The 27,718-nt window shown below is 39.1% G+C and overlaps 1 protein-coding gene and 1 pseudogene across 1 annotated transcript; one reads left to right on the top strand and one right to left on the bottom strand.

Moving 5' to 3' along the window:
- Positions 1-15,186: 15,186 nt before the first annotated feature.
- Positions 15,187-17,389, bottom strand: LOC143869863 (7-ethoxycoumarin O-deethylase-like). Its single transcript, XM_077376422.1, has 3 exons — positions 16,971-17,389; positions 16,421-16,874; positions 15,187-15,819 (listed from the first exon to the last, which is right to left on the bottom strand). Exons 1-3 carry the CDS (start codon positions 17,387-17,389, stop codon positions 15,187-15,189), a joined length of 1,506 nt encoding a protein of 501 aa, XP_077232537.1.
- A 2,256-nt stretch (positions 17,390-19,645) lies between these two features.
- On the top strand, positions 19,646-21,639 carry LOC143869862 (exopolygalacturonase-like; annotated as a pseudogene).
- The last annotated feature ends 6,079 nt before the right edge of the window (positions 21,640-27,718 follow it).

Genomic DNA, 27,718 nt, shown 5'->3' with positions numbered 1-27,718 from the left:
TTATGAATGCAATCTTGGCGGTTAAACTATCTTACCCAAGCCATTTTACAAAGAAAATCTATGACCCCTAAGGTTTCTGTTTCAACGGATTAAAGAATGAATACATAATATAAAATCAAAATTTTCTAGAATTTTTCATGATGTTTATGATTAATTTCGATTTTTAAGAGATTTTATCAATTTCAAACCAAGTGGGTGATTTTACAAAGCAACCAATTGCAAACGAATTCCAAACAAGTTGAAATATATACAGTAACATGATATGCACGAATATAGCTGACTGAGAAAATGTCATAGATTCTTATGATAATTTGCTATTAATTTTGTATTTAACAATATTGAGACCAGATTGTTCAAATTACAAAAAAACCCTTAGTAATCGAAGTCTAAATCAATTATAATTTTGATAGTAATAAGGAATAAATAAATATAGCCTGCTGTGAAAATTTTATAAATTGTGAATACGAGTTACTATCAATATCTAATTTTTTAAAGATTCCGGTCAGATCATGGATTTACACGGTATCTTATAATAGATCCGGTCCAAGTAATCTCATATTTTTACAGTAGTTTCATCTTAACAAGGGAAGATTACTGTAACATTTTCATGAATTTTCAAGGTGATTTACTATCAATATTTGATCTCACAAAATTGGAATATTTCGAAAGAAAAATCGCAAACACATGATTGCTAACGTCCTAAAATGATGGAAAAATCACATATGATATAAAATGAATTATAAGATTTTCTACCAAAATTTCAGAATCTAAAAATTAAAATGACTCCATAAAATCGATTTTTAAAAAGAAAAAATATCAATATGCTTTCTTGTAATCAAAATCCGTTTATTATGATTAAATCAAAAATTATATCAAAACATTGTAAAAACCTTTAAAAAAATTTCTCTAATGTCTCAGTCACCTTAGTTACTGGTTTGTAAAGAAACGATTAGAAAATTATCTAATTTGATATAAAAAGAATTATGGCATGCAAAACAGAGAATTGATTAGAAAACAGTAAATAAAATATTTTTTTGAAATTTTATTTCTTTAAAAATTCAATTTATAATTAAACTTAAACTCTGGGAAATTTTATTAATTTTCAATATCATTTGATATTCATTAAAAATAGGCTAAATTTAAAATAATTTAAATCCGGACTAAATAAATTCGAAACAATAAGAAACTTTTTTGGTGATCTAAAAATCCTAAAAAACTACTCGAAATACAATTTCACGAAGTTTGGAGTTAATTTGATATACTCTTGGTTTCATTCATTGAGAAATAACCATTTTCGGGGTTATTTTTTGAAAAATAGAAGGAAAGATGAAACGATCAAACCGTGGCTGAAAATTAAGTTTCCAGTGGTTTTTTTATTTCATATTAAACTCAAAAAATATCAATTTTTTAAAAAACCATGTTTTCAAACACTTGCTTTGAAAACCCGATTCAAATCCATATTGAATAAAGAATGAAAAAAAATTATTATTAAATTGAGAAAAAATAATTTTCCTATTAAATTCTGGATTTTGAAAACTTATTAGTTATTTTATAACATACTGAAATTTCATTGAAAAATTCACTGATTTAAACCATATACGAAAATAAAAACCCTAGCATGCTTTTCTACTTTTGATATTACAAAGATGAAAGAACCTACCATTGATCGCGCTCATTGTCTCTAGGGTGCGTAGATCCGAGGTATACGCTTTGTCGCAGCCTTTTATACACTCTAGAAACCCCAAAGAATCATACACTAGCCCCCAATATGTTGAATGTATTGAATATGTGAAAGCACTTTGTGAAGAACCAAGTGGAAGAGATGAACACCAAAGCAACAAAAGAGATGAATGAATTCCAAGGAGGAAGAGAGAGATAGATCAATTTTCCGGAGAAAAACGAAAGATTATGCTTGCTTTGTTTTTATAGAAAAAGTTAGGGTTAGATTGGATTTGAAAGTTTCCAATGTGAGAACTCCTACCTTTAGTTAGTTTCTAATTCTCACCTATGGCTTGCTTTTTCCTTACCTTCTAAATTGGATTAACTTCTAATATTTATTTCTTGTAAACCAAGCAATGCTAAATTACACAATCGAGATTCTTCAAGATCAATCTAGAAGCCTTCTCACATAGGAAACTAACTTTTATGAATGATTTTCGTCTAAAAAGGGTTGTCCAATGTTTGAGCTCATTTTTGACCTATTTAGAGGCTGATTCAAGAACAGTCATAAACTAGAAAGTTGTAGATCTTTTCAAGATGTTCGAAACAAGTATAAGAGAAAAGTTTTTGGACAAAAAAGTAAAAAGTTATGTCTATTTTAGTAACCTAACCACACAAGCCATTTCTAATTATAACTCTTCCTTTATTATTTTTCTAAAAGAAATATGATATCATCAACCACCTCATCCCATGTTGGACATTTTTCCATGTGACCTCCTCATGTGGGGCACCCACTTATGTAGCCAACCCACATGGGTGGGTCCACATGGACCCCCACCTTGTGGGCTTTTAGCCCAATGGGCCTTTTCACATAGGTTTTGGGTTTTTTTCATAAACATTTAATAAAATTCTTTTAAATTCAATATTTTATGGATGGACCTAACCCATGTGACCTTTATTGTACACCCCTAACATATGGTTGAACCATCCCCTTTAATGAAACAAATGTTTTGGACCAAAACACCCCTATTCGACCATTACACATCCAAATGCGACTGAAATACCCTCAAATTAGTTCACCCCTTGAAGGGGAAAGTTAAAAATGGAAAGTCTTTGTGGTCAAACTTAAAAAATAATAACTTTTAAAATTGGGTCCTTTTGGTGGGCAATATCAAACAGAATCATTTGGTACCCCCTGAAAATATCCAAAATGCCCTCAACACTCAAAATTTCCAAATCAAACGAAACCCCTGAGAGGTTTAAATTTAGTAGGTTTTTCAAAATTCATGGAATCACTCAAGATTTTTCAGATACAACCTGGGGGTAGAATGAAACATATTGGAAATTACCAGATTACCCTTGAGGTACAAAATTTGGTGAAACTAGGAAAAACCTTGAGAAATTCTAAAAATAGCAGGTTTTCTTACTTGATTGGAAACTTGAATTCTCATCTTCCAGAAACTAATGGACCCCCTAGAGACCTTTGTGATTACGATTCAACTTCAAAACACCTAAAATGAGGTGAAATTCACCCTAAAATGCAAGAATGCCTAACCTAATACAGATGACTGACACAGACAAAACAAACATTTCGCTTTTTAAAACATAGCAAAATGGGGGTGTCTACAGACCATTCCAAGAAAGGTCTTTTGGAGATTTTTACTTGATTTGAGATTCGTATGCTATGAGTTGATTTGTTAATTTGTAATCTGACCCAAATTTTAGAAATTCAGAAATTGATAGAAGAACTTGTTCAAAATTCATGAAACTTTTCCAGTAGTCTAAATTCATTCATATCTTGTTGCTGAAAAAGTTTCAATGAATTTGGAGTTCGATTGTTTAGGGTTAGTGTGTAATTCTAACAATCTGGTCTAAATGATAATAAATCACAACTTCATAGCAAACCAACACAAAAGTCAGTAAAAATCTCTAAAATACCTTAACTTTTCATCATAAATTCAATCCCTAAGTTGTTTGAAACAGAAACCTTAGTGTTCATAGATTGCCTTTGTAAATTGGCTATGCTGTGACAATTTAACTGCCGAGATCGTAACCATAATCGTATACTAATTGCGATCGATCCTGCATAATTTGAGCATGTAAATTATAGTATGTTGTTGGCTCCGAGGTCCACTGTCCACGAAAATCCTGAGAAACATACCAGTCAATAATATACTATAACTTATGTGTTAAATTATACAAGGATTGAGAGCACGATGCCCTTCCATGGATGCAACTCAAAGCTGAAATTTGCCAACTATAGAACCTTTGGTATTCCTTAGATGTTAGGAATCGAAAATCTTTGAAAAATTAAAAATCATTTACTTAGTAAATTAAGATCATTTGATCAATGCTTTTGGAACCGTTGGATAACGATATCTCTTCGTAAGGACCTTTAAAACCAATTGCGAACACTTACCTCGCGTTGTGTCCTAGGTTTTAGGGTGTCCTAGAGTTAGGGAGTTCAGCCTCATCACAACCGATTGCTATTATTAGCAATTGAGTTATAGATCTAGTTACACTAGTTACCCCTTTTTCTTATAGGACAAGCCTAGTTACCTAGGATATAGGTTCACCTGCATTAGTCTAAGGGGTGTCTTGCACTTAGATAGGACCATATAGCATCTTAGATGAAGTCCTAGGATAATAAAATCTTCAACTTGAACTAAATAATTTCTCTTAAACTGTTAAAATAGTCAATACAGTCTAGATCGGTGTCCTAGATGAGTTAGGCATAAGTAGCTTAGTTCAGGTGCACCGAACTACGTCGACTCTGATCATAGTGAGGCTTGGGTACGTATGCAGCTTGGATGCTTGATGGCATACCAATCACGAGTCGGCCCCACACACAATCAGTGGGGTCTTTTAGGATAGTTTTTATTTTCTTTCATCATTTAAAACCTTAAATTAAAATTGATTAAATCATTTAGGATTTTTCCAAAATTAGATTTTAGGAGAACTCTCACATAGATCGAATCAAACTAAATAAAGAAAATCAAGATACACATTTAGGAATTACATTGAAATTAGATTTTAGGATGCATGTCACATAGTTCGCACATTGATATAGAGTTAAATGAGCCATTTAAAATAAATTCAAGAGAGTTAACTTTTGGAATTGAAGACCGGATTATCTGGCAAGAATGGTGCATGTGGTGGTAGTTCCCCATACCTTCCATTCTCGTAATCAGGTAACGAATCTAGATTTCTGGTCACTTATGGGTCCTAGATCTCTCATCCAGGTGGCGACTCTGTTATTCTCTTTTGTGTGGAATTCGGATTGCTTTAGTGATCCCAAGTTCACGGAAAAGATGAATTAAATCAATAATAAAAGACACGCGCCAATCGCGTGGGTACGAGAGACCAAGAGAGAGTGTGGCGGGTCGTGCCTCCCCTCTCGCGGGGATCGGGTCCCACTGTTTTAGGAGATTTGGCCATCTCGAATAGGCCTACATTGTTTCTTTCTCTCTTATTTTTACTTTTATCCAAGGGGCGAAATTCACCCTAAAATGCAAGAATGCCTAACCTAATGCAGATGACTGACACAGACGAAACAAACATTTCACTTTTTAAAGCATAGCAAAATGGGGGTGTCTAAATGATGCATCTGATTGATAGTGCATATATGTATCTGTTACTGTAAGCCCAAGGATTTCCATAGGTTAATCATTCACCTTACCTTCTTGTTTTGATGCTAGCAAACTAAATTGATTAGCATTTATGGACTGATGTGTTGCTTTGAGGTGTTGTTTTCTATACAGGATTTTCATGTCATAATCGCCATTACACAACTCTTCACAACACATGACTTGTGGATCAAGCATCAAAGGAACCAAGAGCTTGCACCTACATTGAAGACATCCCCATTTGAAGCTCATCATGTAGATTCCACAAGTTCCCTAAGCAAGTGTCAAGAAGGAGCTTGGAGTTGAACATGCCATGGTGACACCTCATGTACCTCAACATGCATTGAAGATTGGAGGACAAGTCACAAGAGCCAAGACAAGGACAAGATGTTCACCCAAGCTGAAGAAGTCCAAGAAAGTGCAAAGGAGCCAAGACATTCCAAGATGACTCAAGGTTTGTCACACCTGTATTTGAGTTACACATAAGCAAAGGGTGGGTTTATGGGATTGAAATGAAAAGGTCTAACATGATGATTATTGTAAGCCCAATGGTTTCCACCTTGGCATTCCCATCTTATTTTGATGATTCCAATACACAAGTGATTAATGATCACTAATGTGTTTGATTGTCTAAGTTGTAGATCACATTAGTGCTAACACAACATTGCTTGGATTGAGGCCAAGAAGATCTCATTGGACCATATCATGAAGGCCAAAGACATCGAAGTCCAAGACAAATGAAGACTTGAAGAATCCATTGAAGATCAAAGTCATATTTGAATGTATAAGATCCAATCTTAGTTTTAGATTTTAAGAGGCATAATTAAGTTAATCTCACACACCCTAAAATGTATAAGTGATTGTCGTTGTGGTGTTCCAACTATGTGGAACCCTCATAACAATCCCAAGTTGGTGTAAAATTGGAAGCCCAAAAACAGAAGTAAAAATCTGCTCCACATAGGCTTCTCGGAGCTCCGAGATTTGGTCCAGTAGACATTTTTTCATCTTCTGTTTGTTTTCCTGGAACTCCGAGAGAAATTCTTGGAACTCCGAGAATTCTCGGAACTCCGTGAACACTAATAACGATCAGATTTATATCTGTTGGTGTTTTTTTCAGAATTACCACTATGCCACCAAACGGTCATATTTGGGTTTTTCTATATATATGGGTATTCCCAACTTCCAAATAATCAATCCTAACACTCTTAAACTCCATTTGAACATCCAAAGAGTGAATCAAACTTGATTATGCCTCTCATCCTTTAAAGTTTAGGATTTGGATCATAGGCTCAATTTGTACATCTTCTACAATTCTTGTAAACCCTTGTGAGGGATTTTTTGTTCTTTCTTTCATTATCAAGAACTTGTATCGGGCGAGTGTTCGGAGAAGCGTAGCCCACTCTCCGTGGTGAAGATTGCCATCAAGGTTAAAGGTAATCGAAATTTGTAATCGGCACCGATCTTCGCCGAAGTTAAGAAGATCACATAGTGAAGCCATCAACGGGTTTGGTTGGTGGAGTGGAGTAGGCCTCACGTTTGGAGGACCGAACCACTTTAAATCTCGGGTGCAATCTCTCTTACTCTTGCTCTTTATTTGCATTTGCACTTTAGATTTAACTTGTGTGCTTGAATCTCATTGTTGATCTCTTAATTTTCAAATTTGGGTTGAAGTTTTTCAAAAGATTAAAACTCGGTAGCAACCTAATTTCTCACTCCTCATTTGTTGCCAATTCGGGACCACCCTTGGAATTTCACTTGATATCAGAGCCTTGGCTCTTAAAAGATTTTCTTTTCTAAAAATCTTTGGAAATTTTTTTTTGTTTTCAACAAGGGAAAGATCATAAGATCTTTGGCAACTTTCTAATTGTGAAATGGCGGATAGAAATTGAACCGGACTTCCGGAGGGCCATTCCACAACTAGACCTCCTTTCTTTGATGGGTCCAATTATAGACATTGGAAGACAAGGATGCGCATCTATCTTCTTTCGATAGATGTGGAACTTTGGCATATTGTTGAAAATGGATACATTTTGCCTTCCACACCATTTGAAGAATGGAATGCGGTAGAGAAAAGGCATGCAAATTTAAATTACAAAGCTATAAATTCTTTGTTTTGCGCCTTATCTACGGAGGAGTTTAATCAAGTTGCTCTTTTTTATTCCGCCAAGATTATTTGGGATACACTTGCCGTTACCCATGAGGGAACATCACAAGTCAAGGATTTCAAAATAAACTTGTTAAAGAGCAAATATGAAATGTTTAGAATGGATCAAAACGAAAGTATTTCCGAAATGTATACCCGTTTTTTCTAAAATTTCTAATGAACTAGCAAATCTTGGTAAATCTTATCCTACTGATGAGCTTGTGAGTAAGTTGCTTAGGTCTCTTCCTCCATATTGGTATCCAAAGGTAACCGCCATACAAGAATCAAAGAATCTCAAGACGCTAACCATGGAGGAGCTTGTAGGATCTCTCATCACCCATGAGATGCTCCTCAGTAGCCGACAAGAGGAGAAGAAGCCAAAAGAGAAAGAAAAAGAGAGTCGATCTCTAGCTCTAAAAGCCTCCAAAGTGAACTCATCATCCTCTAGCGAGGCGGATAGCGATGAAGAAGAAGCTTTAAGAAAATTTAAAAGCTTATGGAGAAAGAAACATAAAAAGGATAAAAAGAAGAAGAAAGAAGAAAGTGAAGTTGAGGGATCTTTAAGATGCTACAATTGCAAGAAGATTAGACATAAAAGACCGGATTGTCCACTTCTCAAGTCGTCTTCCTCAAAGTACAAGGGAAAGAAGGATTGGAAGAAGCACAAGGCTCTTGCCGCCGGTTGGGATGCTTTGAGCACCTCGGGACAAAGCTCATGTGAAGGGGAAGAAAAGAAGGATGATCTTTGCCTCATGGCACTCTCTCATGAAGTTGTGGTAAATTCTAACCTCTCTTGTTATTCATCTAGTAGTGATAGTGAAAAAATATCATATGATGAATTGTGCTCAACCTTGCACTCTCAAATTTCTAAAAATAAAGTTCAAAAGAAATCCATTTCGAAATTAGAAAATGAACTTAATTTTTTGAAAAATGAATCTTCTTCCAAATCTCAAGCACAACTTCAAAATTTTAAACTTGAGATTGAAACCCTTAAGGGTTGTTTGTATGAGAAAACTTGCCAAATTGTAAAACTCCAAGATGTGGCAAGCTCTTCCAAATCTTATGAAGATGAATTTAATGATTTCCTAAATCAAATAACCCATCTTCATAATGAAAATGAAAGGTTAAGATTATGTCTCCATGGATTCTTAAATGGTGATAAAATTATTGACATAATCTTAAAAAAGACTAGTCAAAGACCTAAACATGCATGTTATGATAGGACTAGCGTATCTAACCCTCATGTTAGATGCCATTATTGTGGAATAAATGGTCATTACCAATTCCAATGTGCATATAAGATTAGGGATAGCGGTGGATCCAAGAAAGCTTGGGTTCCCAAAGCCCCCATATGATTTTCATCATATGTGCTTAGATTAGGGGCTTGCTCTAAAATTGAATATCTTTCTATGGATAATTAAAATATCCCCTCTTATGTTAAATAAAAATTCTAAATAGGGGGAGTTCTAGGTTTTTCTTTTTCCTTGAAAAAGGGGGAGATTTAAATTGAATATTTCATCCCTTTGTTTCTCTTTTACCCCAATCTTTTTTATTGATGCTAAAGGGGGAGAGAATTCTAGTGTAAGGAAAATATGAATGCTTTTATTGGAAAAATCTCTTGTGCTTGTCATCATCAAAAAAGGGGAGATTGTAAGCCCAATGGTTTCCACCTTGGCATTCCCATCTTATTTTGATGATTCCAATACACAAGTGATTAATGATCACTAATGTGTTTGATTGTCTAAGTTGTAGATCACATTAGTGCTAAGACAACATTGCTTGGATTGAGGCCTTGAAGATCTCATTGGGCCACATTATGAAGGCCAAAGACATCGAAGTCCAAGATAAATGAAGACTTGAAGAATCCATTGAAGATCAAAGTCATATTTGAATGTATAAGATCCAATCTTAGTTTTAGATTTTAAGAGGCATAATTAAGTTAATCTCACACACCCTAAAATGTATAAGTGATTGTCGTTATGGTGTTCCAACTATGTGGAACCCTCATAACAATCCCAAGTTGGTGTAAAATTGGAAGCCCAAAAATAGAAGTAAAAATCTGCTCAACATAGGCTTCTCGGAGCTCCGAGCTCGGAACTCCGAGAAATCCTCGGAGCTCCGAGATTTGGTCCAGTAGACATTTTTTCATCTTCTGTTTGTTTTCCCGGAACTCCGAGAGAAATTCTCAGAGTTCCGAGAATTCTCGGAACTCCGAGAACACTAATAACGGTCAGATTTATATATGTTGGTGTTTTTTTTTCAGAATTACCACTATGCCACCAAACGGTCATATTTGGGTTTTTCTATATATATGGGTATTCCCAACTTCCAAATAATCAATCCTAACACTCTTAAACTCCATTTGAACATCCAACGAGTGAATCAAACTTGATTATGCCTCTCATCCTTTAAAGTTTAGGATTTGGATCATAGGCTCAATTTGTACATCTTCTACAATTCTTGTAAACCCTTGTGAGGGATTTTTTGTTCTTTCTTTATTTATCAAGAACTTGTATCGGGCGAGTGTTCGGAGAAGCGTAGCCCACTCTCCGTGGTGAAGATTGCCACCAAGGTTAAAGGTAATCGGAATTTGTAATCGGCACCGATCTTCGCCGAAGTTAAGAAGATCACATAGTGAAACCATCAACGGGTTTGGTTGGTGGAGTGGAGTAGGCCTCACGTTTGGAGGACCGAACCACTTTAAATCTCGGGTGCAATCTCTCTTACTCTTGCTCTTTATTTGCATTTGCACTTTAGATTTAACTTGTGTGCTTGAATTTCATTGTTGATCTCTTAATTTCCAAATTTGGGTTGAAGTTTTTCAAAAGATTAAAACTCGGTAGCAACCTAATTTCTCACTCCTGATTTGTTGCCAATTCGGGACCACCCTTGGAATTTCAATTATGTCTACCATGTGGCATGGATCATGGGTCGAAGGCTACAGACCCATCTCTTGTTTGAAGCGAAAAGGCATATAAAAAGCTATGATATTTGCTAGGATCCATCTGTTGCATGGAGAGCAGCTACCTCATGACAAAAGCTATTGGAAAGTGAGCCCATGTGGCTGCTCTCTTATGCAACAGACATTTCGTGAAATGTCATTTGCAATGGACCCTAGCAAATCCCTCTTATTTTAAATTTGGAAAAATTATGATGGCCTACCTCTCCGTTGTTTGGTGTCGATCCTCGATGAAGATGATTCCTCGATGATAATTTCTTGCTTTCGATGTGACATTCCACAACCAAAAAGAGAGAGGAAAATGATGGAGAGAGAGAGAGAGAGAGAGAGAGGTATGGACGAATTTGACAGAGGGAGAAGGCTGAAAAATTCTCTCTCGGAATGAGAGGGGGGAGGGGGGTTTTTATAGGTGAGGGATGAGCTGAGTTGCCATATTTGGGTCCTAGAGGTGTAGGGTGGAGATTGAGTGATGGAAAAAGGAAGGGGAAAGAATGGCCAAGATAGAATTTTTCTAGAATATTCTCCCTCTTCTTTGGCATCTTCCATTTTAGCCATGGCCATGTTCGAAACGGCAGGCACTTATGCGGCCAGGATCAAGCACTAAAGATTTAGGAACAATTCAAGGACCAGGATGACGCCACTTGTCCTTGGAATCTTTGTGGATTTGAAAGCAAATTTCAATACAGAGAAAACGTCCAAATTGGTTGCCTTTGTTGAGAATGGTAACAACTTGGATGGCTTAGATTGCCTGTAATCTTTAAGAGATCGAAAGAATAGACGAGATGAGATCTCCAAATATCGTGGACTCTTCATAAAAGATTTCCCAAATATTTAGCATACAAAAATCACCCACCCCATGTATTTACATGTTTTTCCAAGTGGAAAAAATATGTGGAAGAGGAGAGAGAAAGTGGGGGGAAAGAGCAACCTTGCGGAAACACGAAAACGCCGTTTCCGGGAGATTTTGGCATCTGATTTCTATAATTCTTTCACCGTTGGAATCGTTGATTTTTCCTCTTTCATTTAAGTCCAATATTTCCATAGAAATACTGATTTTGAAATTTTCGACTAGTGAGGGCCCTCGATCTCCTCCTGTAGATCATTTTTTCAAAGATCGAGCAAATCGGTAATCCAAATGAACCAACCGATTGGATCAACTTTGGGTCAACGGTTAAAACCATTAAACCATGATATTGACAATAATTGAGACATTAAAAAGTTTTCTTATCAATGATTTAATGGGACGATTTCGACGGATCTCGCTTATCCCGCCTTGATCCGTGATTTTTCACTAGGTTTTTGCTCACTTAAGTGACCCAATGTTTAATCCGAACTTGAAATCAACCTTAATTGATATTATTTTGACTAAATGATGGCAAATTCTTGGTAAAGAAAGACACCCAGGTCAAAATCTGCCCCCGATCTGACGATTTACGGAAATCGGGTCTCGGAATGGAATCAAGGCCCGGTGTGAAGTGACCCTAGCTTATTTTTTTCGATTGATGATCCGTAAAGTCAGATCGAGGTATTAATGACCTAATATATAAATTTCATGATAGAGGGGCTCTTTTTATGGATTCTAAGGAATGTGATTATGCTTATTTTACCAGTGAAACTTCACGGATCAATACATTAGGCTATTGTTGGTTAAAGTGTAGCAAAATGAGAGTGTCTACAACATGTTGCTTCTGGTTGCCCGTCCCTTCAAATTGTTGGAGCTTGGGGGGCTGGTACCGGGTGGGCATGCGCAACTCTTCGATGCACTTTGAGTAAGGTTTAGTATCGACCAAGGAAGATTGAGGAGCCCCTCCATACTGGGCACGGCTAGTGTCTGCTATCATGTTCTGAAGTTGTTGAACTGACAGCAGGGCCACAAAGGCCTGGGGAACATTTAGTGTAGGAGTGTTTATAGCAGGGTAGCGTGCGCTTGCCTGGTGTTGTTTTCCTCTGGCGCTAGAGTGCTCCACTTGCGAGGTGAATCCCGACGGGTGGGATGGGTCTACGCTTGATTCTTCGTGATGGCTCGACTCGACCCTGTTCATGAGTCTGGCGATTTGAAGGTCTTTTTCCTCCACCGCATTGTTGAGTCATTCGAGTTGCTCTGCCATGTGGATGACTTGCTCCTTGAGGGTGGTGATGTCAACCATCATCACATGTCGGACAGAGATGGGAGAGCTTCCTCGAGACGGGGAGAATGCAGATGTACATCCGGTCCTCGACCCGGCACTTGACCCCGAATTTGTGGGGGATCCAGAGAGATTGGACTTAGTCCTCGGACTAGAGACAACTCTCACCACTGGTCGCCCTTTCACGTAGTCAATAAGCTCTCTGAGTTGGGACAGTTCCATCGTCGTCTTCGCACGCGTTATGGGGCCAACAGGAGTGTTGGTAGAGGAAGACAGACTGGGCACGTTAATCCTTCCTGCCCTCGGCGGTAGAAGCTTATGTAGAAGCATCTCCATTCTTTCTGACCATTTGAGTGTTGTGGAGAGTAGTTGAAAGTTGTTTTTATCGAAAGATGAGAGGAGAAAGGCGTCCCACCGGGCGTGCCAGAAATTTGTCGACAGCAAATTTCGCGTAATTCACTAACATGAGAATTCGAGAACAAATTACAGGAGGATTTGTAATTAATAAAAAAAAATGGGGTACAACTTTCTTAAGTCCTCTAATTAACGATTAAAGTGTTGAACACAAAGTTGAATTTGGTGAAGATGAGGGCTTTTGCAGCGTAATTCTCGTTCTTCGGTATTTGAAGGTGTGTGGGCTTCACTCCGGGCTTCATGCTTTATCGGTTGTGAAGGCGTGCAGATTTATTCCAACGAAGGGCCTTGTTTGGTGGCTTGATCTTCTTGGAAGTGTTCTTCAAGTACTTGATTGTCTTTGTATAGGGAGAGCTTTTCTTCTCTTGAAGTAGGTTTCTCTTTGGATCGTTCTCCTTTTTCTTCTTGCTTTGCGTTTTTCTTTGTTTTCTCTCTTTGATTGCCTTTTTGCTATCCCTTGAAAAAAAGGAGGAAAGAGCCATTATATACTACTCCCATATGCAATAACTACCCACATAACCACTTGTATAGTGGTGTAAGTGGTTGTGGGACCCACTACCTCTTTCCTTTTGTTTTGTGGTGGTGAGTTGTACTTGAAATGGTGGCCCTTGGGCTTGCTACTTAGTGGGCCTCCCATTTTGGGCTCAAGTGGGACCAATTGCATTTCGACCCCATTTTTTGGGGTGTAGGGCCCGCTTAGGGAATTGAGGGGCAAATTTGTAATTTAATGTAGACATATTTTTTTTACGTCCACAGTCAGATTGTTGGATTGAATGGGGTGGATTTAATTGTTGGATTAGATTAGACATCTTAATTGATTAGGATACTCTCTTGCCAAATCTTAGCTAATCTCTTTCCTTGTTTATCATCTCTCATTCTCTCTTGCAGCCAAAATCTGGATGAAAGTTTAAACCCATGATAATGAGATTTTATTAATATGGGTGTGCGTGTAGTCTAGTAATTTTTAGAAAGTACACTGGGCCCACTTCTTAGGATGGTCCAAACCGTTCATTTGATGGGCCACAACGTAAATAGGGAATCAACTCCATGGAATGATCCACACCCTCCGATCTTAGAGGTTTCTATAATCAGCAGTGCATTTTCAGATCAGACGGATAGGATCATTCCATGGAGTTGATTTACTGGGTACGGCCTATTTACGTTGTGCCCGATCAAATGAAAGTTTTGGATCATCCTAAGAAGTGGGACCCATTGTGCTTTCTTAAAAATACTGGCTTAAAAATACTTGACACCATATAAATCTCGGAGTTCTAAACTCTGCCAAAGCGATGTCTTTTTACCTGGAATGTGGGGTCTGCTATTCAACCGTGGAAACAGTTCAATTGGTGGGCCCGGCCATTTGGGTTAAGTGGCCTCCAAGTACTCTCTTTTCCCCCAGTTTTTGTTTGAATAGTGGCCTCCAAATGGTTGATTAAAAAAATAGTCAAAGCAGTAATTCAATCAGATGGCTTATATCATATTATATGGGCCAAACCCGGTTAATATGTCTATCGCAGCAAACCAAGTATGAGAAGCTTGGGATGCGTAGCGAGAGCCGTGTTTCCCTTTTCAGGAAAATGATAGATAAGAGAATTGATATGTAGGAGATTGGTTTTATTTGAGTATGTAGCTAGGTTACAAAAGAAGTTAGAAAACAAGTGATGTTACACATGTTTGTGGTGTAGTATTTAAAGGGCTGTCAGCGAGATATTACGGTTCTCAAAAAGCTCTTAAAGCCCTTTAAACTCTACACGACAAACATGGGAGCGCGTGTTTATCAAATCATTGGAGCGCCGAAACCATTTCCCTTGAGAAATTCTCTCTCTTATATCTCTTTTTTAATTTCTAACAGATTCTCACTTATATCCGTCTTACTTTTGAGGAGAGATTCTTTGTCTTATACCTCTCACTCTCTTACTTTTTAAACAAGTGATTCTCTCTCTTCTCTCTCTCGTACTTTTTATCCATTGTTCCTACTTACTAGTTACTTCCCCTATTCATGTCTGCCAAACAGTCATTGGAATTGGAATCCTTTGCCGGGGGTCTAAAGAGACACTAGAGGAACTTCGGTAATACTTCATTCCAAAGAAAAGAAGAAAGGAAGCAACATAGGGAACTGCATAAAAGTGGAACGAACAACAAAAGATACAATACGATTACAAGATTTGCCGAATTGAGATTTGCTAAACACCACAAACACCTCTTGGGTGAATAGATCCCATTCTTATTGAAATAGAATTAGGGGTTCCACCAACAATATTAACAATAGAGCTTTGGGTTGGATAACCTTGGAGTTGGAATGGCAACAAGAGGCACTGCCTGCTTAGTAACAATCCCAAACTTATCTTCAAATTCGTAGTTCGTCCCGTCCGGCCACCTCCAATCAAACGAATGGATGAGAGAAGCTAATACATAAGGGTACATTCTCTCAGCTAAAGGGAGTCCTACGCAAGTTCTTCGCCCTGATCCAAATGGTATAAAACGATAATCCGTGCCTCTAATATCACATTTTTTAAATTCTTCAGTTAAGAACCTCTCTGGTTTGAACTCTAAAGGATCTTTCCATACCATGGGGTCTCTGTGTATTACCCATGCATTGACAAAGATTTTGGAGCCCTTGGGGACTCTATATCCACCCACGACACATGTTTCGCTTGGGCTTCGGGGGACTAATAAGAAAGGGAGGGCAGGGTGCAAGCGGTGGGTTTCCTTCAAGACTGCATCCAAATAATGGAGTTCATGCAAATGAGACTCCTCTACTATGCTATTCTTCCCAACAACTTGTTCTAATTCTTCTTGGACTTTTCTCATTATGTGAGGATGCTTCAGCAACTCGCCCATGGACCACGCTACCATTGTCGATGTCGTATCCGTTCCGCCCACCAATAGGTCCTATTAACAAGGTTGAAATAGACAATAATCAGTGCATTGTAAATAGCAATGTTAACATCTCTAATATGGCCAGCCATGATTTTAAACCAATCGTTGCTACATAAGAGAGAAAGAGAGACTAGATTTGAGTGCTATTTGTGTAAACTGGGATCTACACTTGAATTACAACCAGAAAGAAAGTGGATTATTATGCAGAGTAACTTTGATTTGTAAAGAAATTATACGATGAAGGTGCATTATTCATCATCCCGCCGCCCTTTATATTTGATTCGACAGCAGCGCAATTTTTAAAATGATTTTTTCGACCCTGTAGGATAATGCCCCCCTTATAACATGATTGGACGTCAAAAATCATCTCCCACATTTCAGCATATATTTTCTATGCATCTCATAGTATGATACTCAAAAGAGGCTGTTTCAGGAAAAGTGAATGTGCTGATTTTTGTTGATCCACTTATTAGTCGAGACAAAGTTGAAATCCACCATACCCGGAAGCTCCTGAATTGACATTCTAAACGGGGGGGGGGGGGGGGGGGGGGGGGGGAGAGAGAGAGAGAGAGAGAGAGAGAGAGAGAGAGAGAGAGAGAGAGAGAGAGATTACCACTATCATTGCCTTCATGTTGGTTACATTGAAAGGTGTTTTCCGGTCTTCATCCTCAGTCAACTGCAAAAGCAAGTGCATGAAATCCTTGCCTTCTTTCTTCTTTTCATCACCCCCTACCGCGCTATCCATCTTCCTCCATTGATCAATAATGGAATCAAAATCACTGTCAAGCCAAACCGACAACTTATTCATTTCTCGCACAATCCCCTGAATGTCGAACCGGGCAATAAGAGGAAAAAGATCAGAAACATTGAACTTAGTTTGAAGCACCAAAGCATCCTGCGTCCATTGACGAAACTCCTTAGCGAGAGTACGTCTCCCCTCTCCATCCAATGTTGCACCCCACGTTGTACTAATAAGCAAGTTCAACACAATTTGAAACGTAATCTCTGATAGGTTGATGGGGGTCTTAATCTTTGAATACAGTTCCCTCACTGCCTGACGAACCTCCCTTCACCGAAGCGGGTAGAAATTGTCTAGCGCTTTGTTGCTCATCAGGCTACAAACCCTGCGCACGAGGCGCAAGTGGGGCCCATTGGGGGCCCACCCAATGTCAGCCCCATTATAGTTCATGGCCAATGCTGCGGCCGTCACGTCGCGGTTGGCAAAAATGGGGTCCTGGTCTCCCATCACCTCTCTGGCTAGCTTAGGGGAGCTAACCACGATGACATTCTTGTTCAAAAGACGGACATTCATGATAGGGCCATATATCTTGGCTAGTTTTTCGAATTGATGGTGGAGTTCCTCGTTGAGAAAGGGGAGGAATCCAACTAAGGACAACCCTCGTGGGCCTGGCGGCAAAGGGAAATGTCCCTTGCTCGATTTCTTGGCCGTCCATACGTACCAAGCAATCAAGAATAATGCAATGGAAACCAATATTTTTGTTCCAGAGTTCTGGTTTCCGACCTCCGTCGGGAAGAAAGAAACATTAGATATAAGCTCCCTAGCAAGATCCAATGCTGCCATATTTGCCTTGGCTTGTGAGTTGGGTGGAGTTGAGTGCAATATGAGTTGATATAAATAGATATTGGCAAATGCAGGGCACAGAAAACAAATTTTAAACTAAGGCCAATAAAGCAGAAGGTGACACTCAAGTGGGTACCACTCCATATTTAATTTCTAAATAATTAACAGAAAATCTTATTTAGTTGTTGTTTGGCCGGGTATTACCGAAGGCCCAAGGCCCGAAAAAATATATCAGCAGGTAGGACCTAGGCCGTATGTTTAAATTTGACCTAGGCCATACGGGTCCCATCAAAACTGGGTCTGGCCGGGTGGACCTACAGGTGCCCATAAAAACTCAAATGATCGAGATTTTATACGGTTAAAGCCGGCCTTTTAGACCATCCATGTGATGGAACACAACGTAAATAGGTTGTGGCCCAAGAATCATTCCCATAGGATGATCCTAGCCCTCCGATCTACAGAGGTTTCCATAAATAATAATACGCAATTCCTCCATAGATCAGAAGGCTAGGATCATCCTATGGAAATGATTTTTTGGGCAGAACCTATTTACCTTATGGCCCATCAAATGGACTGTTTGGATCATCCTAGTGGGGTAATAAAAACAACAACAAAAAAACAAAAACAAAATGGGTGACCTGCGGGTCCACCCGACCCATACGGGTGCGGTTTGGGTTCATCAAATTGTGACCCGTAAGATTCCGGGTCATTTGTGACCAGGCCCGTACCACCCGGACCCGTACGGGTTGGGTGGAACCCGGCCCAGCCTTTTGCCAGGTCTAAATGTGTGGACATTTTCACAAAGAAATGAAACACGCTGCCAAAAAAAAAAAAAACAAACAAATCGTAGGGCCCTTTCGAGATAGATTTATGTTATAATTTGAGGAGCAGTAATTGTTAAAATATTAATTCAAGCTAAGTAGGCCCCACGTAGAACGTGAGACTCATCTTTGTAGTAGAGTTGGACGGATGCATGTTTCTTATTGTTTCTGGAAAACTTACCCATTAGATACATGTGTACTGGTTTGTTAGTAGTTAACGGTCCAAATTGGAAAAATTTCGGTCAGTGAGCCACATAGTAATAATAACCACAATGACTAATTACAATAAACTATTTGAGTTGCCCAAACTTTTGCAGCAATGCATTATATTTTATATGAAGAGAGGTACCTATATGAATAAATAAAAATATAATACGAAGAGAGACACTTGTCAGGACAGTAAAAACACTAAAATCAAATTTATCAATTTTGGATGCCCTTTATTTGTAATTTCCTAGTATGTCCACCCTCTTTTGTCTGTTCTCTCTTGAAAATGGAGCAATTGAAAATTTGAAAGATCGTCATTTTCATTTTTAATTCGAAAGCAGGTGGAATCCGGTAACGTGAATTTGCAATTTTATTCTTTTTTTTTTTTGTTCCAGAGTTCTGGATCTTGCTAGGGAGCTTATATCTAATGTTTATTCATAACTATTTGATCCTAAGCCTTGATTCATGTTCCAAAAAAGTGGACATAGAGAGAATTAAAGGGGTGTCAAGGTTAAAAGCGGAGGGTGCATTTATCAAAAACAGACCTGAAGAAATGGTAGTTTATCTGCAGCCTCAGAAAAGAAGAAGAACGTCCGCGCGGAGGTAAACCTGCCATTTTTACGAAAATACCCCTCTATTTCTACCATAATTACCAATCAAATTACAACCCTACCTTTTAGATGGGACAGAAAGATCGAACACTGACCAGTGCCTCTTCAATGAATGCTCTTTGATCGATGGTTGAAACGAGGCCACCTACAAGTCTAACCCCATGCAACCATAAGTATGTATGTATGTAACCCTAAAAATAGTGACCACTAACAAAACCAAAGTAGTGTCTATGAGAGAGAGCGAACGAATATTACGATAATTGGTTAAAATGGCTGCGCTGTGTATAAATGAATCAAAGAGATTTGAGCGACTGTAAAACCCTAAAAATAGAGATAGTTTATAAAAATGTAGATGGCTGCAAGATAAAAACATGCCAAAAATAAGTGGAGTTTAACTGTATTTTAAACCTATCATCTCTACCAACATCTCAAGACAGGCAAGTTGTTAAAACCACAAAACTAAAAGAAGTTGAAGATAGAGCAGTAGATAGATTTTTCTTATAAATACCCAAGAGAGGTGATTGGTCTTCTCATTCCAATTAACATTAAAAAAAAATTGAGAGGGACGTTGGAAAAGAAAAACAATCTCTCCGCAAATTATTCTTTGTTCTACAGAGATGGGTATTCTTCGAGTAGTTTCTCTGATGTCTTTGTTGGTATGGATGGCACATGCAACCGGTCCAACCAGGGTTTTCAATATAAAGGACTTTGGTGCAAATGCAGATGGCACAACAGATAGCAGTGAGGTGAGGGTAATAGCATTAAAGTATAGTATGTTAGGGTTTGTTTGGATGTACATCCAAATTGCAAGTTGGGTTTTAAATTGTAGCTTATATTTCATCTAAAGGCTAAGGCACCCTTAGAACATTGCAAATCAGGTTCGGTTAAACGAATCTTAAACAAAAATAAGGACCAACAGTGTTAATTAATAGTGTCATACCGAATAAATTAATTAGAAAATGATTTATCTACTTATTTATTTGGTAGGCTTTGTTGAGTGCTTGAAAGGAGGCATGTTCTTTGGATGGAATTGCTAGGATTTTGATTCCAGAAGGCACATTCGATCCTGGTGGGCCCAGCCATGTTCAAGGGGGCCTGCAAGGGCTCCATGGTCTTTCAGGTCAAAGGGGTAGTGAAGGCGCCCACCGATCTCAACAAGTTTGAATCCGACGGTTGGATTGTGTTCAATTACATCAATGGATTGATGATCACAGGAGGCGGTACATTCGATGGCCAAGGGGAATCAGCGTGGCCCCACAACAAATGCAAGAGTGTAAAATGCAAGCTCCTTCCCACAGTATGCATTGTTACCCTGACTTTTACATGTTTACCTTTCCGTACTAGTCTATTAGCATAATTGTTACGCGATACGGCAATGACGTCAGAGCTGAGCTGGAAGACCCGAGGAGCCAAAGTGAAGGAGCTGAGTCCTGCACAAGAGCAGACGAGGTCAGAAGACCAACCCGGAGTCGTTGCTCCGGACAGGCCCTTCGACACTCAAGTCAGTATGAGCAGGAGAGCAGAGCGAGTTTTTAAGAGTGGTGGTTGGGAAGTTACTACCCCAGGACAGGTGTCAGCGTGTTATAGGTTTGAGTTTACCTACTATGAGGTAATTACCATAATACCCCTGGGCTGACGCTCGATTTGTGGTGAGCCATCTTGGGGCCACATATCGACAGCTAATAGGCTGCTTTTTTTCATACCCCATCAATAATCATGTGTTAATTTAATGTGTTTTTGTTTCTGCTAACAACAGTCTATAAGATTAAACTTTGTAAATGATGCAACAATTCGAGGCATATCGTCCGTCAACAGTAAGTTCTTTCACATGAACATTTTTGCATGCAACAACATCAAGATCATATCAGTTAAGATCTCAGCCCCAGAGGACAGCCCTAACACAGATGGAATCCACATCGGGGACTCTACTGGTATAAAGATCTCCCGTTCAGTGATTGGCACAGGGGATGACTGCGTCTCCATCGGGCCTGGAAGCTCTAACATCTCCGTTTCCAATGTTTTTTGTGGACCGGGGCACGGAATTAGTGTTGGTAGCCTTGGCAAATACCCCAACGAGAAAGATGTATTTGGCTTGCATGTGAGAAATTGCACCTTCACTGGCACCGACAATGGTGTTAGGATCAAGACATTTGAAGCTTCATCACCTAGCTCCGCATCTAACTTCACTTTCGAAGATATAGTTATGAACAACGTCTACAATCTCATAATCATAGATCAAGAATACTGCCCTTATGCTTCTTGTAATAAAGAGGTAATTAAACTCTATAAATTGTTTACAATCTCTCACTCTCTCATATCTCATTTACATGTGAATATTCATAGCTAATTGTTTCATTTATTTCTTCTTCTTATTTACAGTTTTCTTCCCGAGTAAAGATCAGCGTCATTAGTTTCACAAACATTAGGGGTGTCTCAGCATCCCAAGTTGTGGTAAATCTATTGTGTAGTAAAGGTGTACGTGGCATGTCAAAACGTCCAGGTCACCGACATAAACTTGGTGTACAATGGTCAAGATGGAGACTCTACTGCCTTATGTTCTAATGTGAAGGGTGTTTCTTCTGGCCTACAGATCCCACCCTCTTGCCTCTAAACCTCTTTCCTCTCACTCACAATTACACTGCATTTGTGTAAAAAAAAAATTATTGTATTCATTCATTGGGAGCAGTGCCCCTTCTATACATTGTTTATTGTATTCATTCATTTGTTTGTTTATTGTATTCATTCATTTGTATAAAACTTTTATTGTGGTGATTCATTCATCATGAAATAATTATGGTTTACTTTATTTTTTCCCAATAGTTGTTGTGCATATTTTGTGTTACAAAGGTGCTAGTCAGAGTCCTATGCCTTGCGTTCCTATGTGGAGGAGCCATGGGAACGCGGTGCTGTCGCGAGACTCGGTTCAGGGCGTGCGACACCATCCATCAGTCCAATTTAATCTCTACCATTGAAAATTAATAAATAAAATCATATCTTGCTTCTTTGTGTTCCTAAATATACTAAAGGAAAATTTGTTAGGAAAATGCAAAGTTTTCATTATATTGTGAAGTAAGGGTAGAGTTGGAGAAATTGTAAAAGAGGGGTTGTCAGGTTTGAAATAGACGAAAATACCCCTCTTTAGTTTTTACTTTCTTTACTTTTAACTTTTAACCCATTATTTTTAACTTTTAACTTTCCTTACTTTCACTCTTCCCAAACGAGGTTTTCATCTCGCCGGAGAAACTCGCCGTCGACCTTGTCTCGTACGTCGCTCCCAAAGCCCGTTGTACTCGCCGGAAGCACGAGACCCATTATTTTTCACCGTTTCTCACTTGTACCATTCTCTCTTCCCAAACGAGGGTTTCATCTCGCCGGAGAAACTCGCCGTCGACCTCGTACGTCGCTCCCGAAGCCCATTCTACTCACCGGAAGCACGACATACTCGGCGGAAACCACCCCCTCTCGCCGGAAATTAGTTTCCTCCCCTATGCGAAGGTAATTTTCAAAGATTTCATGTAGGGTTTTGTTTATTTTGGGTTTTTTTCTTGAGGGGTTGGATCTCACACACTTCCAACAATGTCTGTTGCTCTCTGAACCTCTTTTAAGTGCCTCTTGACTAGTGTGTTAAACGAATTTGCATTAGTATGTATTTTTTTAAGGCTTTGAAATGCTTTCGAAGGGGTTTCATTTGGATGGTTTTGGAATTTTTAGGGTTTCAATGGGCTGGAACCATTAATTGTTAGGAACAAAATATTTTGATATAGGGTTTCTAGATTTTCAATGGTTGGGCTTTGATTTTTGGTTTGAAAGGGTTTCATTTAGGGCTTTAAATGGTTTCAATGATCTCATTTAGGGTTTCAATGGGTTTGAATGGTTTAGGGTTTGATGTAGGGTTTTTCAATGCTTTAATTTAGGGTTTCAATGGTTTCAGTGGTTTGAATGGGTTAATTTAGGGTTTGGTTTCAATGGTTTCAAAGGGTTTCATTTAGGGTTTCAATAGTTTTATTTAGGGTTTGAAACAACATTTTGGGATTGAAAGGGTTTCATGTAGGGTTTCATTATTTTCATTTAGGGTTTCAAAGTATTTCAATGGTTTAGGGTTTAATTTAGGGTTTAATTTAGGGTTTATTTAGGATTTCAATAGTTGTCAATGGTTTCAGTTAGGGTTTTAGTTGGGGTTTCAATTCTTTCATTTAGGGTTTCAATGGTTGCAATGGTTTAAGGGGTTTCAGTTAGGATTTCAATGGGTTTCAATGTTTTCAAAAGGTTTCATTTAGGTTTTCAATGGTTTCGACATATTTCATGTTGGATTTCACTCTAGTTCATAGGGTTTCATTTAAGGTTTGAAAAGGTTTCAATGGTTTATGGTTGCATTTATGGTTTCATTTAGTGTTTCATATAGGGTTTTAATGGATTTAATGGTCTGAAGGATTCATTTAGGGTTTCAATGGTTGCATTGGGTTGCTAGGGTTTGAAAGGGTTTTATTTAGGGCTTAGGAAATTGGAACCAGTATTCCATGGAAGTTGGATCTATGGAACCAAATATTAGAAAGTTGGTAGCAGTATTCGATGGATCCTCTATCTAGTAATATTGGTTCCAACTGTCTAATTTAAGGTTCCCTGGATCCTCTAATCAGTAATCTCTTCCAACAGTCTAATATGTGGTTCCAACTGTCGAAATTGTTGTTCGAAAGGGTTTCATTTGACTTGGTATTTCAGCATTTTTCATTTTCGGTGTGAAAGGGTTTCATTCAATGCGTTGAAGGCTTTCACTTGGGGTTTCAATGGTTTTAAGTGGTTTCAATGGTATGAATGGATCCTCTGCGGTAAATACTAATTCCCATTTCGTAATATGTGATTCCAAATGTTGTTTTAGTGGTTCTGAGGATCCTGTGACAATGGTTTGAAGTGGTTCAGAGTCTGTAAAGAGTGGTTTTGTTTGAAGTCTGTAAATGTTTTTAAATTCAAGTATCTATATAGTGTTCCATGTGTGTATTAGTAATTAAATGTGGTTTGAAGTGTGTTATACTCATCCTACTTTTGTGAATGGAATAATAGTGTGTTTGAAGTTTCTTTTCGTTCAAGTATCGTGTGCTGGTTTCTGCAGAGAAGAAGTGGAAGTGGTTCCCTTTTTCATATTTGCAACCCCCTAAAAACCTAAGCCAAAACCCCATATAGAGATCATGCCGTGCACGAAGAACACGAAGAACGCGAAGAAGACTACCACTGTGCCCGAAGGCTCTTCCAGCAGCAAACGGAATTGGAAGGCTGTCCGTGAGCCCTCCCCTCCCACACCTCCCTCCGAGGAAGCCGAATATATGGGCGAAGGAGAGGAGGATGTCGAGGTCGGCTCCGTGAAGGCGGCATCCTCCGTCCGTCGTATAGAAAGGAAGGGCATATTGCGGGGTAGGAAAATCGTCTTTGAAGATCTTACCGCATATGATGTTCGATCCCTTTTTGTGGCCTTTGGATCGGTCAATTTTCTCGGAGTACACTGCGATTCATATCCGACTCTTGTGGCCCGGTACCATGGATGACTTTGATCGTTATATGGTTGATCCTGTCACTGCTTATGGGGACCTTGGTTGCAGACCCTCACCTAACGACGGGTCAACCAACGTGTCCTACAATTCCCTTAGCCGTAGGTGCAAAGTCCTACACAAGATTATGATCAGCAATATCACGCCTCGCGGAGGTAATAGTGACATGGTCCGGCCTTTTGAGGCGTTTATTATGTATCGACTTCTAAAGGGCCAGCCCCTTCACCTTGGCTATATCATACTTAGCTTCATGGAGGACACGAGGACAAAGGCCTTGGCTAGTCTACCATTTGGGATGCTTCTGACACGTATCTTCCAACATGAGAAGCTGATCCAAGGTAGCGAAGAACGCGTTCGTCCTTCTAATCCAATGAATCGTACAACTATAAAGGCAATGCGACTTGATGAGCAGAGGCCCGCTCCACCACCTCATCCACAGGCTCAGCGTGTATCGGCAGAGGAGCTCGTTGCACATCGTCAGTACTTTGACGAGAAGTTTACTGCTCTTTCTCAGCTCCTTGCATCTCATCATGAGGACCATGTCGCGACACAGCAGGCTGTGAGCGCCCTACGCACTGAGGTCTCCACCCTCCGGCAGGAGTATGGGACGTCATTCACCTCCCTCACTGAGCAGGTTTCTTCACTCAGCGAGTTGGTCCGCCGCCTGCTGCCCCCAGATCATTAGGTTGTTGCTGCCGATGAGAGGTGTACATGATCCCTATGCAGTTATTTACTTTTTGGTTTAGTGTTTCTGGCATGTATATGGATGGTATGTTATTATGGTTGTTATGAAGTGATATGTTACTATGGTTGATATTATGGATGGATGGATGGATGTTATGTTATATTTGGGTTTGATATGTTATTATGGATGGATGGATGGATGATATGTTATTATGGTTGTTCTATTTCTCTGTCTTGGATGGATGGTATGTTTTCATGATTGTTATGAATAGCAATGGTCCTACTAATCCAATGAATGATACAATTCTAAAGTGAGTTGGGGATATTTGTGAGGCCTTTATGGATAATTTTGATTCTCTTTACCTGTGCATGGGACTAACACTGTGTTTCAAGTGGTTGTCGCTGCTTTCTACAGATTGTGTTTAACTTAAGGATACAAAGGTTCCCATTTCCTTCGTTGCGGCTTCGTCATGGTGATTAACTTCTCCATTTCCATTTGCATCTCCTTAACTTTCTACCTCAACTGTTTCCTAATAGCTTTTTTTGCAGGCCAAATATGTCTTATCTAGATGCTGTCCTTCCCGCTTCCAGGAGTCCTTCAAAACGTTTCGGTTACATGATGCGCATAAGAATTTGATAAATGAGACCCCATTCAGAGATTTGCTACTACACAAGAACCTCGAGGAAGTCGAGTTGCGCAAGAGGATTTTGACGACATTGGTGAGAAAGTAGGATTCGAAGCGGAAAGCATTTAGATTGGGGAGCATTGTAGTTCCTTTTCTAGTTAGTGATGTAGCCAAAATATTAGGCTTAACTATGAGAGGGGAGAGGGTGCAACTAGATTGGGATAACATCACAACGGTGGATGGTTGGAGGTTTGGGCTTCCAACGGCCACCTTCGAAGAGGTCGTAAATGTTATTCATGCAGAAATGGATTCAAATGAAGAAGAGTCGATAAAGTCGACAGTGAAACATATGATCTTGTTATTTTGCAGTACTGTCTTGTTCGCACAGAGGGATCACAAGGCATGTTCTTGCCTGTTCCCTTATATTGATTTGGGGACTATAGGAGATGTTGCGTGGGCTTATCTCGTTCATGAATTCTTGGTCCTGTCCTTAAATTCACATGCTGCACTTGGTGGGAAGGGGCATATATTGGGTTGCTCTATCATTTTACAGGTGTGGGACCCGATCCCGCGAGAGGGGTGGGGCGCGAGCCGCCATGCTCTCTCTTGGTCTCTCGTACCCACGCGATTGGCGTGTGCATTTTATGATTGATTTTAATTCATCTTTTATGTGAACTTGGGATCACTAAGGCAATCCGAATTCCACACAAAAGAGACTGACAGAGTCGCCACCTAGATGTGGGATCTAGGACCCATAATTAACCAGAAATCTAGACTCGCTACCTGGTTACAAGAATGAAAGGTATGGGGAGTTATCCACCACATGCACCATTCCTGCCCGATAATCGGTCTTCAATTCCAAAAGCTAACTCTTTTAAATATATTTTAAATGGCTCATTCAACTCTTAGTTAATGTGCTATTTATGTGACATGCATCCTATGATCTAATTTCATTATGGATCCTAAATGTGTATCTTGATTCCTTAATTTGTTTGAATTCAATCTAGGTGCAAGTTCTCCTAAGATTCTAATTTCATGGAAAATCCTAAGTGATTTAATTAAGCATTTACAAGAAAATTAATATACAAAACACCACAATTTGTTGTAGTGCCGACTCGCGGTTGGTATGCCATCAGACATCCAAGCTGCCAACGTGATCAGAGTCGACGTAGTTCGGTGCACCTAAGCTAAGCTACTTATGCCTAACTCAATTAAGACACCGATCTAGACTGATTTGACTGTTTCAACAGTTTTAAGAGGAATTATTTAATTCAAGTTGAGGATTTTATTATCCTAGGATTTCATCTAAGATGCTATATGATTCTTATCTAAATGCAAGTTATTCCTTAGACTAATGCAGGTTAGCATACATCCTAGTTTACTAGGCTTGTCCTAAGAAAGATTAGGTGACTAGTGTAACTAGACCTAGGGCACGGTTGCTATCCATAGCAAACGTACGTGATGAGGCTGAACTCCTAACTCTAGGACTCCTAAAACCTAAGACTCCCTAAAACCTAGGACACGACCTGATACCAGTGCTCCTAAATTGGGCTCTAATGGTTCTTATGACGGAAACCATAATCCAATGGTTCCGAGAGACACGAGGTGAATCGATTTCAGTTCTTGAAGTTAATGAATTTCAGATTTTAAGGATTTTCAGTTTCTGGACATTCAAGGATTACCGATGGTTCTAGGGTTCACCAATTTCGGCCCAGAATAGCATCCAAGGAAGGGAATCGTGCGCTCTTTCCTTGTGCAATTTAATACTTAGGTTATAGCACTTTATTGCCTGGCATATCTCAGGATTTTCATGGACAGTAACCTCGGAGCCAACAACGTG

Source organism: Tasmannia lanceolata, unplaced genomic scaffold, assembly GCF_043159265.1.
Source record: "Tasmannia lanceolata isolate RefF3 unplaced genomic scaffold, GAP_Taslan_0.1 ptg000003l, whole genome shotgun sequence".
NCBI classification, from domain to species: domain Eukaryota; kingdom Viridiplantae; phylum Streptophyta; class Magnoliopsida; order Canellales; family Winteraceae; genus Tasmannia; species Tasmannia lanceolata.
The sequence above is the reverse complement of the archived record's forward strand: the minus strand, read 5'-3'. Positions and strand labels throughout refer to the sequence as shown.